Source organism: Coffea arabica, chromosome 3e, assembly GCF_036785885.1.
Source record: "Coffea arabica cultivar ET-39 chromosome 3e, Coffea Arabica ET-39 HiFi, whole genome shotgun sequence".
In the NCBI taxonomy this organism is placed as follows: Eukaryota; Viridiplantae; Streptophyta; class Magnoliopsida; order Gentianales; family Rubiaceae; genus Coffea; species Coffea arabica.
This window is the reverse complement of record NC_092315.1, coordinates 47101497-47117346: the sequence shown is the minus strand read 5'-3', so window position 1 is coordinate 47117346 and position 15850 is coordinate 47101497. Positions and strand designations below refer to the sequence as shown.

At 34.1% G+C, this 15850-nt stretch overlaps 1 protein-coding gene across 1 annotated transcript; it reads right to left on the bottom strand.

The window, feature by feature from the left end:
- Positions 1–898: 898 nt before the first annotated feature.
- LOC113736971 (mitogen-activated protein kinase homolog MMK1) lies at positions 899–12297 on the bottom strand. Its single transcript, XM_027264202.2, has 6 exons — positions 11796–12297; positions 11567–11696; positions 9444–9581; positions 8664–8996; positions 6728–6908; positions 899–1322 (listed from the first exon to the last, which is right to left on the bottom strand). Exons 1-6 carry the CDS (start codon positions 12053–12055, stop codon positions 1147–1149), a joined length of 1218 nt encoding a protein of 405 aa, XP_027120003.1. The 5' UTR covers positions 12056–12297; the 3' UTR covers positions 899–1146.
- Between the last annotated feature and the right edge of the window lie 3553 nt (positions 12298–15850).

Sequence of the window (15850 nt, the reverse complement as noted above, 5' to 3'; positions counted from 1 at the left end):
ATATATTCTGTATATCATATTATGGTTGTATGATAATTATATAAATGATATATAAATATTATACATAATATGTAATTGATACGAATACAATTAGGTATATATTATGCATAAAAATTATAATGATTAATCACCACAAATGAGTTTGAAATCCGTGCGCATCAACTTGAGAGAAGCCATTACCGATTCCACACCTAATTCTAATTCGATTTATTAAAAGTGGTACATACCAAATTTGTAGCGTTTATCAATTTACCAATTTCATTTTGGATGTGGTTAGCAAATCAATACCACCGATTTATACAATTTTTATTTTGTGATAAAACATCATAATTTCATTAAAATTTGCACTAATGACAGAACTTGCATCATAAGAAACCCTAAGAAAAGAAACTTCATCACACAAATGACAAAAAAAACTATAGAGAGGGTTCATCCCATAAAAAAAGATCAGAAAAATCTGGTCTCTCCCATCGAAGAGTTGGAAGAAGTTTTGGCTAAAGAATTTTTCTGAAAAGAAGGAGAAGAGAAGTAATTTAGCTTATACAGATTTAGATGCCAAAGAAACTGTCAATAAGGATAAAAAAATAAAGGAAGAAAAATGATATTAGAATGACTTTGCTAAATATTTAAATTCTAATTTTTGTTGATGATTTGATCTTTTCATTTTCCTTCCTTAAATACGTTTGTGCATGTATTGTCAGTAGTCCTCGCGCAACTCTAATAATGCATTTGCTTCGCCTAGGAAAAGAACAAAGAAAAAACTTAAGCTTAACCATTTCAATCGAGTATTCAGGACCATCAGCAATCTATATTTTGGCATCCTAATATCTGTTCTACTGTATGTTAACCAGAACTGGAACTTGCAGCCATGAGCAGAAGTAAAAAGGAGAGTGAAAAAGGTCATAATTAGAGATTTTCGTACATTAGAAATTTGACTTCAACTAGTAGTACAGGAAGGAAAAGCAACCCTTACAACAACATGACAATGGTTTCAACCTATGCCCCCGATCCAATGTCTTCAATAGCAAATCCATCCAGGTTTTGGATGGATAATATATACATTAAAGGAGAAAAAGTAGAGTACAAATTATCACAACGTTCAAATCACACTAATTAACTCAACAACAATTTGACAGCAAACAAGTCTCACATTTGCTGATATTCTGGATTGAATGCAAGAGCCTCTCGATAAATCAACTCCTTCATCTGTTCCTCAGTCAAGGCATGCTGCTCAAAATCGAAGCTAAAAGGAGTCATGCAAATAGGTTCATCACTGATGTCATGGAGTGATGTTAGATATGGGTGTGCCAGTGCATCTTCAACTGAAACACAAAGACAGAAAAGAAAGGATGAGATGTCAAAACAAAAAGTCTCATCACCATGCACGGAGGTAAGAAAAGAATTGTAGTGGGACAATGCTAAGATAGAACCACACTTTTGCAAGGGTTCAACAATTAGTTCTTTAGTGCCAATTTCATGTTTCACAAGAAACCTTATCCGGGACAGACTACTAACTTGAATTCTGCGAAGGATCAGTGATTTACAGCACAGGCTAAAATAAAAGCTCTAGTTGCTTTATCATGTTTTGAGCCGTGGACCTCTTTACTAACATTCACACAATAGGCAAAGGAGTAAAACCTTCCATTTCAACGTTAAAATGCATCTTAACTCATGTCTCTTCAATTGCACTCATTACCTGCCTGACAGAAGAATGTAGATTTGCAGAAGTGCTAAGCACGCATTTGTGTAATTAGTCAAGATTAAACACAAAAGTTTCCAATATAGCATGTTGAACAGGACACAAAAATATCAAGCCATGAATCATGTTAAGTTGCCATTTCACATAATTACCAAAAAACAGCATGTAGGGAAAACCCAATGTTTGACGCAACATATATTTGATTTGCACATTGCTATAGCACCTTGGGGTTGCAGTGGCACATAACTACTGCAGATCTCTGTTCAAAAAAATTTTTAATCTACTTTTATGGCTGTCTTTGGAGTTCTTCTTATAAGGTCATTAGTACTATAATTTATATAATTTACTTAAAAATAGTTCTTCATCATTTCTTCATAATTGGCAAAATTTGCTTCTTGACCCAGGTGGAAAACAAAACAGAGATTGATATTTCAATAACCACACATAAACCCCATGAGAGCAATAAAAAAAGGCATTGCCAAGGAAAGCCACAACAGGCATACCTTTCACTTGTTGGATTTTAAATAGAAATGTGTTGCCAGGCAGCTATAATAAATTCCTAGTATTGGTGGTGGACTTATAAAAACAGTTGTCAGAAAGTATATATACAGCAACATAAGAAACTCTAGCTTGATCAAATATACTACATGACATGAAACATTTACGTCCAATCCCCTGGAAGATATAACATATTCAAGGAACCATTACTTGTGGCCTTTTAGGGAACTGGAGACATACATCTTATGCTACATTTCAAACAAATATGCAGCAGAACCAGCAGCTCTAAGTTAATCTATCCCAATTCAAGAAGAAGTAAAATAACCAGTGTTACTAAGATCAAAGCAACTCTGGAGGTTAAACTTAACTGGAGTCCATGTTGCCAAGGTGTTAGGTCTACAGGTGACTAGTTTTTTTATTGAAGGGGTTTCACAAGATTAGGGAGCACGAGGTAACATCTTAAAGAAACATAGACTGGCAGGAGAAAGTGCCAAAAATGGTCAAGTATAGTGATGCCTGTAGAAGGAAAGTATAGTTCCTTCCTGGCTATTGATTGAGAAGGTAAAGCTGGCGTGTTAGCTTCAGAAAAGATTAGTCTGGTACTTCAGAAAATAGTAATGCAACACATATCCAAAGAGCACACATAGTGAGAGCACAGTGGATAAAGAAGGGATTTGTTGAAATGTGTTAAAATTTAAGAAACTGTAACAGGAAAAATTTAAAATAGGTGGTTCAGGAATGTTCTATCTCAGAGGAAACATCAGGACATGATCCCCAACTCCCCATGTAGGGTGATCATAATGCCATCGCATTTGTTCCTAACTTATAATGCACAAGGCTTCACCATCCTATATGAAGAGGAGTTACCATGGTATTTTTATTCACAAATGCATATAAGATTAGTATCAAACATTTAGCTCCCGGCAAGGCCAGTATGGTCATAAAATAGGTCCTGAAGTTAGTTCAACCATGGGACTGTTGGAATAAGTTTTAGCTACTTGTTAGGATCTGCTTTGGCACACCAATTTGGAAATAAGGAAGCTTCAATTCTAATAGGTCCAATCACCATTTTTTTTCTTTGGTCCCCGCTTAACGTTACCTTACATGATACAAAGTTGAATGTTACAGTGATGGTGATGTGGCAAAACACAGCACCTAAAACTTTTTTCAGAATGCCAATGCTCTCGTGGGGCCAGAATGAGCAGTCAGCAGCATCAAGTATTGAAAATGCCAGACTCTTCATGAAATGGATCATACATGATATTCAAAAGGGCCAGTGAATTACATGTATGCTCACTGGTGTGACTCTTCCAACTTTAGATGTTGAGAAAACACCAAACTTCCACAAAATTTTAGTAGGTTAGCTCAAGTACATCTTGTAGATTCTTATAGCTTTAGCTTAAAGGTCATTCAACAGTCTTTGGTCAAAAATAAAACAGCTATATTGGGCAGTAGTCCTTGAGTATGGAATAGGAAAAAGAGTGGAGGACTATGATATTAACAACTCAATGTGTGTATTTTTCTATCCTCCAAGAGTGTCCAGGCTGCTCTTCTCCAAATTAGTTAAAGTGACTCAGCATTAACTGCTATTGTTGGCAAAGGGCAGCTGATTATTCTGGAACGCACACAAATGAGGTTAGTGAACCATCATGTGCTTGCATTTACATAGTTTTTCTCTCTTCTCTGTCAAAGAGAATCTTAGGTCTCAAAGTAGCAATTCCCCAAAACCATGCCAGCCTACATTCTCAGATCTACTATAGTTTGTTATCGCTGAAATCAGAATCTACATTTCTAACCAGACTGCAAACAATGCCAACAAGTAATGCATCTGTCATATCTGGGAACTGAATTACATATCTTGTCTCCTGACCTGAACATTGGCTGACAGGCATCAAAGAAAGTAGCTTCTATATTTTATTCTCCATGGCAGTGAAGAGCCTGCACCTCAAGCAAGTTAGCCTTTACTTCTTTTTTGCCATCATTTCCAGCTCTTTTTACTTCATGATTCTGGATTTCATAATTTTCCACGGAAAAGAAAAGTCACTAGAAAGCTCAAGTATTTCTGATGGTTCTCAGTGATTCTGGTATTGCTAAGGGAGTCTGATCGATCTTAGAGACTTTTCGTTGAGCTTTAGCTGCAAGGAAACTCTTTCATTTAGTCTCCGTAAAGCTCAAGAGCTGCAGCCAAAGCAAGTCACGTTCTATTTCTGCTGCCAATATACAACACATTGTATTTCTGATGGATCTTAGTGATTCTGGGATTTAAAATTTTTTTTTTTTTAGTCATTCTGGTATTGCTAAGGGACTCTGAGTATTACTCTACAGAGATTAATAACATATCATCAACATAATAAATTGGTTGATATTACCACTACATGACACATACCAAGGAAGTGGTTGAAAAAATTTAATGGCAATTAGCACATAAGTGCAAAATGTCAATTGCGATTAAACTTGCTCTCTCTGATGGAAAAAAGGATTCATTCATTTATCTTTTGGGTGAGGGCGAAGGGGCTCTATTGTACGAGCCACAAGATGGACACATATTATCAAGTTAATTCTAAATTAATGCAAACCAACTGAAATGCATACACTGCTAGCAAATGAGGAGGCACATTATCAGAAAGTCAAATGTCGAAAAACTCCATAGGATTGAGGATGGAATGCCAGACTAATCTTCATAAATTATTTGCTCGACAACATAATTCATAATTGTAAGGTGATATGATTCTTATACAAAATGCAGGATAACCAACAACTCAGACAAAGATCTGCATTAAACATACTTATTTTATGCTGTTAAGAATATATATATGATGCAGCAGCTATCAGGTATATAAAAAAGGCACAAACCCTTAGGACAGGTAAGACAAAATGGAAAAGGACCTTTTGGTCCAAGGAAAGGTGTCCAAAGTAGTTGTGTCTACTGGTGGTTTTCCCAGTGCTTCTGCAGAATTAGAATGCTGAGGAATGTTTGTCATTTCAGCAGTTGCGGAAAAACAGCAGCTGCAGTAGACATGAATTCTTTGTGCCAGTTGACGTAGTTTCTAAATTAGTATTTTTATGCAGTCAGGCTTTGAGGGTCAAGGTAATTTGATCAAAATTAAGGATGTTCATTTTTGAGTTCAAGGTGTACTGTTGTGCGTTCTTCAGGAAGCCTCACCCTGGTTGGACAATCCTAAGGAAATCTAAGTGCAAATCTACGTGGACTTCCAGAAATTTCTGTCTTTACCTCATCATGCTCTTCCAGTCTTGCTTTATACTTATTAACATTCTTATTTTTGCCCATCCTACCTACTCATCTGTAGTAATTTCCAAAGACCAAACATAAGATTTTGATATCCATAATCTCCAATATTGCTTATTTGGTGTTGCATCAATCAAATGGTGTAGGGGAATTTAGATGGGGTGGAAGAAATTCAAAGAAACACAATGCCTGTGAGTTCTTAAGCTTACCTATCCTAAGCCAAGTCTATCCACACTTTGCTCAGAAAACAAAAAAAGAGCAAAGATAAGCAACATTTCAGAGACTATATAACATATACAGATGAGAATTGCCAATTCCTTTAAAAAGCAAAGACAGCTCAACATACACCTTGCCCTTACAACAACTATAAAGCACTTCAATCAGCTCCAAATCAGTTACAAGTGGGTGGAGTGGGTCCACACCTATTTAACAACGCAATCATAAGCTGTGATATAAATTTTCACATTCTGCTTCTTGCTCAGATTTCAATTCTATATCTACATTTTATTGATCCTTGTAAGCTGCCAACTTTGAATATAGATATACCTCTATGGAGTATATCATTTTTCCAACTTCAAAAGGTAGTACCCTTAGGTAGAGGAACATATCTATTTCTCCATTTCATCAAAGCTATTCATAAACTGTAACCTAAGACTGCAAAAAGGCAAACCCCAAAACAATTCAACTAACTAAACTACAAGGGGTCTATATAAGGTGCAACTCCAGAGTAAACGAAATAAGGGAACAAAAAATTACTAATAATAAAATCCCAAAACTCCTGTATTAACATATACAAGTCCACTAAATTCCTTTCCAGTCCTTATCTCAGTGTATGTTCCTGTTCTTTGGTTTCCTTTCTTAGTTTAACAATGAGACCAACTGGAAAGTTTGAGGCACAGAATCTCAAGAATGAAGTAGGTCCAAAATGAAAATCAATCTTAAGTCCAAAGAATAATGGACTACAATGTAATTTATGAGTTGTTGCATGTACAAATGGTTACTTTCTTTTCCTTTTTTAATTCAAGAAAAGAAAAAGGAAAGAAAACGTCAGAAAGAAATATAAGCCAACTAATATGGAATAAAGGATTAAGAAGGCAATTATCATCCATAATGTATGAAAGTCTACAATTAAGCAACATAGCACCAATAATTCAGCATGAAGAAAACCGCTTGTTTGAGCTTGTTTCTACATGAACTTACTATGCAAAAATCTTGATAGCACGTGTCATGATGGTTGAAAAATGAATGCAATCATTAGACAGTCAAGGCTATAAGCTCCTTACCAGTAATCCTCTGTCTAGGATCAAATGTCAGCATTTTCTCTACAAGGTCAATAGCAGCAGGGTGCACATGGGGAAACTTCTCGCCAAACGACTGCCGACGATAAAGAGGAAGTTGCCTGATGTATCTTTTTGCATTTTCATTCAAAAACCCCAGATCAGCCTCTGACGGAGTGCCAATTAACTGCAAAGGCAGAAATTCATCATGATGTTTTCATGTGAATGATGCCTACACTGCTCTAAAAGCCTTAAAGGCATGTATAATACAAAATCATACAAGTAATGATGGTTTTATTCATTTACAAAGTGTACTTATTGAAAGCCCTGTTTATCAACGGTATACATTGTTATAGGCGAGAGTATTATTAAAGTGGATTTTTGGCAAGTGGACTTTTGGCAACCCAAAAATGAAATAACTTGAGTTAGCTAATAAGTTTTTTCCAACACTTGCAGCTTTCTGCAATCAAAATGAGTTTATGATAATTCTTTGTGACCTAGAAATTGTCGCAATGAATTTGCAGTTAAGGCCCAGTGCTCATTTCTTTTTCACTCTCTTCTGAGCTTGTATACAAAAATTAGTTTGCAGCACAATTAATTAATTGGATATACCATTTCTGCTTAATAAATTTTACTTATTATATTATTAGTCCATATTCACCAATTAGATATGTGGACGAGAATCTGTTTTAGAAGCACCTTCCTAAATTGTCCAGGAGATGCACGCTTTTCTATATCCTCTATCAAAGGCTTCTTTAACCCAGGGTTGAGTCATCAAATTAGGCAATTTCAGATATGCTATTTGTTTATTTTTATCCTTTATGCAGTGTACATTTTCTACTAAAAGTTTTGCTGAAGTAAATATATTGAAAATCTCACACCTATAGGGCTGGCACTCATAGTAAACAAAGATACCCATAGCAACTCATAGATAAGTAATTAAGGTATCAAATGGGTACAAAGTAGGAGATAAGCAAAATTCACACACAGTAGCAATCTCCAAGACCAATGGAACCAAAGAAACCCCTTTTGAGTACAATAATTTCACATAGGGGATCAGCAGATAGACACCACGGCATCCCATTTTTACCTTGCAAAAATAAAAAACTGGATCTACCTCTGAACTAACGTTATTCATGATGCAGACGCATCAACATGTAAAGGTCTATGCTCTTAGTTATGGTAGCTGGCCCCAGAGGCTCCACATTTTCCTTGCTCGGACTCCCTCCCTCCTTTTTCTTAGCACATTCCCCAATTAAGCTCTGCCTTTCCACGTATTCATATTCTCCAAAGCATGCCCCCAGACAATTTCTTAAACAATAATTATGATAGTTCCGGTTATCAATGTGAGGCAATCAGATCAGGAAAGCAAGCATATCCTAATCACATGTACAGCTTGTAAACCAAGTTACGCCATGCCTACATCTAAATTGACGACAGCATTATAAAGTGGTTGTTAACAACAAGTTTATCCGTGCTTAGCCAATCAGGATTGAAGACAATGGGCACCCATTAACAACAAGGGCCTTTTGGACTTTAATTCTACAAGTCAACAATTGCTGGTTACTCTTCCCCAGTATCCTTCTCCAAACACTATCCCTGAATGACCCCTCTTTAAAAAACAGAAAAGGAAAAAGAAAGAAAAAGAGTATGAAGTGAACAGAAGAACAGAAATTAACTTAGCACACAAGATTAAAGTCATTTCCATAGGAACATAAGCCCACCTAACTTGGGGACCTAATATTCTCACTTGGTTACAATAAATCAACCAAGAAAAAGTCCTTAATCTAAAGTCAAGTTATCAAGGATGTGCCTTATTGGTAATCCATTGCAATGGTATAAGAACTGTTTATTGAGAACAATAAACTTAACACGTGCTGCTAATATTGTATTCAAAGAAATCACCAGATAATGAATAACTGCAACCTCCAAAGAAGAATACCTCCATAAGAAGACGTAGCTGATGCACATGATCTCTACCAGGAAACAAAGGCTTCCGATCCATCAATTCCATGAATATACAACCCACAGACCATACATCAATTGCGGTTGTATAATCAGAAGAATTCAACAATAATTCTGGTGCTCGATACCATCTTGTAACAACATATTCCGTCATAAAATCCGTTTCGGATGTTACACGAGCCAATCCAAAATCGCATATTTTTAGATCACAATTGGCATTTAAGAGGAGATTGCTAGGCTTCAAGTCTCTATGAAGAACATTTGCAGAATGGATATATTTTAACCCGCGGAGGATCTGATACAAGAAATACTGCACCCAGGATTGAGCTTTGGTGAATAATCAATCCTTAAATTCAATGGATTGTAACAAAATCATATCAAAAAGCTTGAAAGTAGAGATAAATATGTCAAAGAGGTTTGCTTTTAGATTTATGCCGGGAGGCCTCAGATCAAATTAGAGCTAAAGTGCAGACATATAAGGCAGTCACTATTGATGACCAGGATAACTAATGTGTGATTATAAATCACAAGATTGTCTCCATTAGGATGAACTACATCAATATCTTGTTAACAGCAGAAAAAATGAAAGGGGAGCATGGTTCAGGGATGAAAAAAATACTCAGGATAGAGGACATCAATAAGCTTAAGATCTTTCCAGCTGTCTCATAAAACAGACCAATCCAGAAGTAATATTAACTGATATATATGGTTGTCATTTTAGCCCTTAAGACTGATTACAGTAAAAGCAAATTATAACCTGACAATGCTCCTCTGATAGTGCCTGATTAGAACGAATAATCTGATGGAGATCAGTATCCATAAGTTCATAAGCAATGTAAACATCATTAAATGCTTCCCTCTGAGGTGGTGGAATTATATCTCTAATTGCAACAACCTGCAGGACCAAGCAAATGTAGGTTACCACACAAACAAGATGCACAAGAACACAGCACCCCCAAAAATTCTAATTTTCTTTCTGGTAGGCACTTTTGATGAGTAATGACATGGTCACAGAGAAAAAAATCAGGACTTGCTGTTATTAGGGTACATGCTTAACTACTACGCCACAAATACCTAAGTTTTAGGGTGTCTGGATATAGCTATTGACTTTGAACTACAGGATAAAAACAAAAATGATAGGCAACCAAAAGCTTTTACAATTTTTTTTTATGAGATAAATATCAATGAACATATTTTTGTTCTTCACTTGTTTAAAACCAAATAAGGTATCGCGACAAGCATTTAATGCAGAAAACATACTGTAACCATGTTTTCTCTTCACATATTTAAAACTAAATAAGTATCACTATAATTAGTGCAGAAAACATCCTCTAACCATATATCAAATGACAATTTATTCTCTAGATAAATAGGAAACTGTGGCATGAAGATGTGCATCAAAAGCCAAACAACAGAAATCAGTTCCAGTGTCGAGAACTACTAAAAGCAGATACGTAGTAGAGCTAATGGCATGTCTATGCGTTAAAAGGAGCACAGGTATCAAAAGAAAAGGATGTGCAGGGCACTTAGATTAAGCAAGAATCACAACATCAAAAATAAAGCCTTTGCGCTATCTTTTCCAGAAAAGTAACCAAAAAGCGCATATGAAAAGATCCAATCTGTGTCATAACGCTAACAAAATGGAATACAAGGTCATAAGCAGATGGGAACTGGCTACTGCCAAAAGACGAAGTTTCTTTAACTAAAACTGCATTAAACACTTTAGGATTTCAATCAAAGGAGATCAAATGGAATAGCAACTTAGGGAACTAAAAATACACGCAGACATGTCTACGAGAAATCAATAGAGGACTTCAGTTGGACATATTGGAATGCCTCTGGTACATCTTATGCAGTCACCTAAGGGTCCTTTGTGTAGCTAATGGAACACAAAACTTATATATTTTCCTGCTCTGTAAATGTGTACAGAGTAGATACCTACTAAATTTTCTTTAGTCCACATCAATTAAACATCATATACCCGAAAGCCACGATCTTTCTATGCGTCCATAGAGTTAGAAATGCTATCTTTTCCAAAAAGATCAACTTTAACAAACTTAGTTTCACTTTATTTCCATGCTACTGCTGTAGCCTAATAATCTTGAAACGGGAAACCGGCAATTAACTTCCTCGCTACTATATAAAGAGTTCCATCATAGAACCAAAGATAGATGACATAACAAAAGGTGGTTTCTTATTGCAAGTGTGCAGGATACCTATCAATACCTTAGTTTCTCATTACGTGTCTGACTACGACATTCAAAGCAGAAAAAGGACACTTGCCAAAAACTGTAACAAAGGATACCAATGAGCAGTCATAAATGAATTGTCATGACGTCACATCCAGCTTTACATTACATACGCACATTGTCACAAAATAACACTCAGCTTCCAATTACATTAAAACATTCTCACAAATCAAACAGCTCCCAATTACATGCACACACCCTAACAAGGTCACAATAAGCTTCAAATTACACACACACACTCTCATGAGGCCAACTCAGCAAAACACTAGCTCCAAAAAGCATCTAGCTAGATGCACATCACCAGACAATTCACACTTCACTCCCACACATCATATCCAATCTCCAGTCTTTCCGCTGTTTGCAATTTTACCTACTTTACTCAATAGTTTTAAATTATTCACTGATCTCAATCACTCTTATCAACTGATCCAATCTTCAAAAAAAAAAAAAAAAACCCCCAAAATTCAATCTTTCATCCTGTAATCCACTTTAATCCAGCTCAAATGCCAATATAGTAATTTCGCAAACACACAATTTTCCATCTCCTGACGAATCTAACTCAAAAATTGCGCTTTTTACTAAAATAAAGAAGCTCCAGAAATTCATAACCCAAAAGAAATGACTCACTGACGTTTTCATGATCCATATGGCGAAGAAGCTTGATCTCTCGCAAAGTCCTCTTCGCATCGATCCTGTTATCAAAAGCATTCGCAATCTTCTTCAGCGCCACATGCTCAGTGGTCTCCGAATTCAACGCCGAGCTTAAAAAAATCCCCAAAAAAATAAAATAAATAAAAATAAGTAAATGAATAAATGAAATGATCCGATGAAACCACAAAGGAAAAGCGAATTGGATTTACCAGACGATGCCGTAGGCGCCTTTACCAATAGGCATAATTGGGGGCTTGTATTTAGCAGTGACCTCAAAGATATTTCCGAAGATATTATACTGAATAAACCGTCCGCCGTGGCTGAGAACCGCCGGGACATTCTCCACCCCCGCCGCCGCGGCGTACGCCTGCTGCTGCTGTTGCTGTTGAGCTTGAGGCGGTTGTGGTGGCGCCGCCCCCGCCTCCGTCATCACGGTGTCCGAGGGCTGAGTTCCTCCCTCCATTTCCATTATTTATTTCTCTCCTTTAAAAGTTTATTCGAAACAAAATCAATAGCAAAATCCAGTTACGACTTTTATAGCACAAACAATAAATGGAGAGAAGGAGAAATTTGGCGACTACCAAAATAAGAATAAAACAAAATGGGGGATGAAAATAAATAGCAAATTATTAAAAATCAATCGCTCTCTATCTCTTTTTCTTTTTTCCCTTTTTTTCCCTTTCTATTTTTTTCTGCTCTAGACTCTAGTGTGGTTTCCTAGCTGTTGACCTTAGTGGTGTATTGTTGTTGGTGGACAAATGGTGTGGAGTATATATAAAAGTGTGTGAAGTATGTGTTGTTATTGTGCGTTAGGAATATGGAGGCTTTTGGTGAAGAGATCCGCCAAGTATGTTTACTTTGGGTTGGGTTTGGTGGTACACTTTCTAAATTTAAATGGTAGTATTCTTTAGGGCATGAGTAGGGTAAGTTATAATTTTCTGGAATTTTTTTTCTCGTTTGCTAATCTTGTACTAACTTTTTATGCATTTGTGATTATTTAGTTTTTGATAATTGCACTTTTGTTCCTGTGCTTTTGTTTGAATTTTATATGAGGAAGTAAGTATTTTCTTTCGAATCTTTAAAAATATTTTTAAGCCAAGAGATCATAAGCGTGGAGATTGGGCTAAAGGTTGAAGCCCTTCTGAGTGAGATTGTTCATATTTTGGACATTATTAAGTTAGATGTGAGCTATTAGGTGAGATTCATTTGGGATAAACCATTGTAAGTGAAATGAAGAAGGAAAATTAGTTGTATTGAAGTAGAACAAAGAGAAAATACCTACATAAAATATGTATATGACATAGGTTTAAAAGCATTAAATCTCTCAAAACTTTACCCCCCTTAACTTAATAAATAGGCACTTTGCCCCCTTCCTTTCTTTATATTTTAAGATAAAATTACAACTTTCATATGAATTATTATTATATTTCTTTTCTCGCTTTTTTGACCTTTTCTACTTGTCAATTTTCTTCATATTTTTAAAATTTTTCTCCCTTCTCTCACATGATCAATTACGTTCTTCTCTTTGCTATCATCATCTATATTTTAATATTAATCTTCTTAAACTTAATTTTTATTTATTTCTAACTTATTTACTTTTTGTTATTGAAAAAAATGACCATAAAATCTATGTCGTAACAAAGTATATATTATCTCTGTACATAAACTATTTTATACATTACTTAAATCAGTATGTCTAGAGTTTAGAATAAATTAATTGTTAATAAAAATAGTAACAATCAATCAACTATACACAAAAAAAGTAAATAAAATCATTAATTACTTTTATTTGGGATATAATTTTAAATATTAAGTAATTTAAAGTTGTAATTTGCTAATATCCTTTTAAATATGCAAATTGCTAGTAATATATACTTTTTTATTTTGATTGGCATATGTTAATTTTTACACTATATAGTTTGTTTTAAATTTTCTAATAGTGTAAATAAATAAAACAAAATGAAATTGTAAGTAAATGATGATTATAATATTGTAATAAGCATACAAATTAGTAATACTAATAGGAAAGTGAAACAAAATGGTCACATGAGATAAGTGAAAAAAGAAATTAGTAAAACAGAAAAATAAAAAATAAAAAAAAAGTATGGAAAAGGAAAACAAGGGAATGAATAAACAAAAAAGAAAATAATAAGGGCACTTTTATCTTAAAATATCAAATAAGAGGACAAAGTGCTTATTTAATGAGTTTCGGAAGATAAAGCGCAACTAAAGGTAAAGTTTAGGGGGATTTAGTGCATATAACCCTACGAAATAATGAAGGAAAGGGTTAATCACATTTTATTCTCTTAAAGAATACTCTATTTCTCAGTTTACCCCCTAACCTTTAATTTTGCTCACTTAACCCCCTTTAGAACAAAATTATCATTGTATTATTTTGACTTTTTATTTACCTTGTTTTCCTTTCTTTTATTTCTTTTTCTCTTTCTTCTTTATTTAATTCTTCTTCTTTCCCACAAAAATCTTCACCTTAATGATTGAAATTAAAAAAGAGGAATTGCAGAGATCTATCTTCTCCTTAAATGATTAAAAAAATATTCAAATCACTTTCCTAAAATACAATTTTTTTAGCCTTTCAATTCTTTTAATTTTGGGTTTTCCTCTTTTCTTTCTAGTTTCTCATTTTATTCCCAAGAAAATATCTTAAGATGAAATTGTGACCTGATTAATAATCATCAATTGAAATTTGTGACACGTGGCATCATACAAAAAATCAAAATTAGTTTTTGATACCTTTTAAACCTTCACCCACAAATATGCAATTACAAACTCAAAACAAAAATTTTCGTTGAAATGGAATTTCTATTGGGAAGGATGAAAGAGAGAAGAAAGAGAAAAAGAAATAAAAGAAAGGCAAACAATTTCATCTTATGATATTTTCTTGAGAATAAAATGAGAAACTAGAAAGGAAAGAAAAAAACCCAAAATTAAAAGAATTGAAAGGCTAAAAAAATTGTATTCTAGGAAAGTGATTTGAATATTTTTTTTAATCATTTAAGGAGAAGATAGATCTCTGCAATTCTTCTTTTTTAATTTCAATCATTAAGGTGAAGATTTTTGTGGGAAAGAGAAAGAATTAAATAAAGAAGATAGAGAAAAAGAAATAAAAAAAAAGGAAAACAAGGTAAATGAAAAGTCAAAATAATGTAAGGACAATTTTGTCCTAAAGGGGGTTAAGTGAGCAAAATTAAAGGTTAGGGGGTAAACTGAAAAATGAGGTATTCTTTAAGGGGATAAAATGTGATTAACCCTGAAGGAAATCTTGCAGGAATAATCAATTTCTTAAGGGTTAATCACATTTTATCCCCTTAAAGAATACCCTATTTTTCAGTTTACCCTCTAACCTTTAATTTTGCTCACTTAACCCTCTTTAGGACAAAATTGCCCTTGCATTATTTTGACTTTTCATTTACCTTGTTTTCCTTTCTTTTATTTCTTTTTCTCTTTCTTCTTTATTTAATTCTTCCTCTTTTCCACAAAAATCTTCACCTTAATGATTGAAATTAAAAAAGAGAAATTATAGAGATCTATCTTCTCCTTAAATGGTTACAAAAATATTCAAATCACTTTTCTAAAATACAATTTTTTTAGCCTTTCAATTCTTTTAATTTTGGATTTTCCTCTTTTCTTTCTAATTTCTCATTTTATTCTCAAAAAAATATCATAAGATGAAATTGTTTTCCTTTCTTTTATTTCTTTTTCTCTTTCTTCTCTCTTTCATCCTTCCCAATAGAAATTTCATTTCAACGAAAATTTTTGTTTTGAGTTGGCAATTGCATATTTCTGGATAAAGGTTTAAAAGGCATCAAAAACTAATTTTGATTTTTTGTATGATGCCACGTGTCACAAATTTCAATTGATGATTATTAATCAGGTCACAATTTCATCTTAAGATATTTTATTGGGAATAAAATGAGAAACTAGAAAGGAAAGAGGAAAATCCAAAATTAAAAGAATTGAAAGGTTAAAAAAATTGTATTTTAGGAAAGTGATTTGAATATTTTTTTAATCGTTTAAGGAAAAGATAGATCTCTGCAATTCCTCTTTTTTAATTTCAATCATTAAGGTGAAGATTTTTGTGGGAAAAAGGAAAAATTAAATAAAGAAGAAAGAGAAAAAGAAATAAAAGAAAAGAAAATAAGGTAAATGAAAAGTCTAAATAATGCAAGGGCAATTTTGTCCTAATAGGGGTTAAGTGAGTAAAATTAAAGGTTAGGGAGTAAACTGAGAAATGGGGTATTCTTTA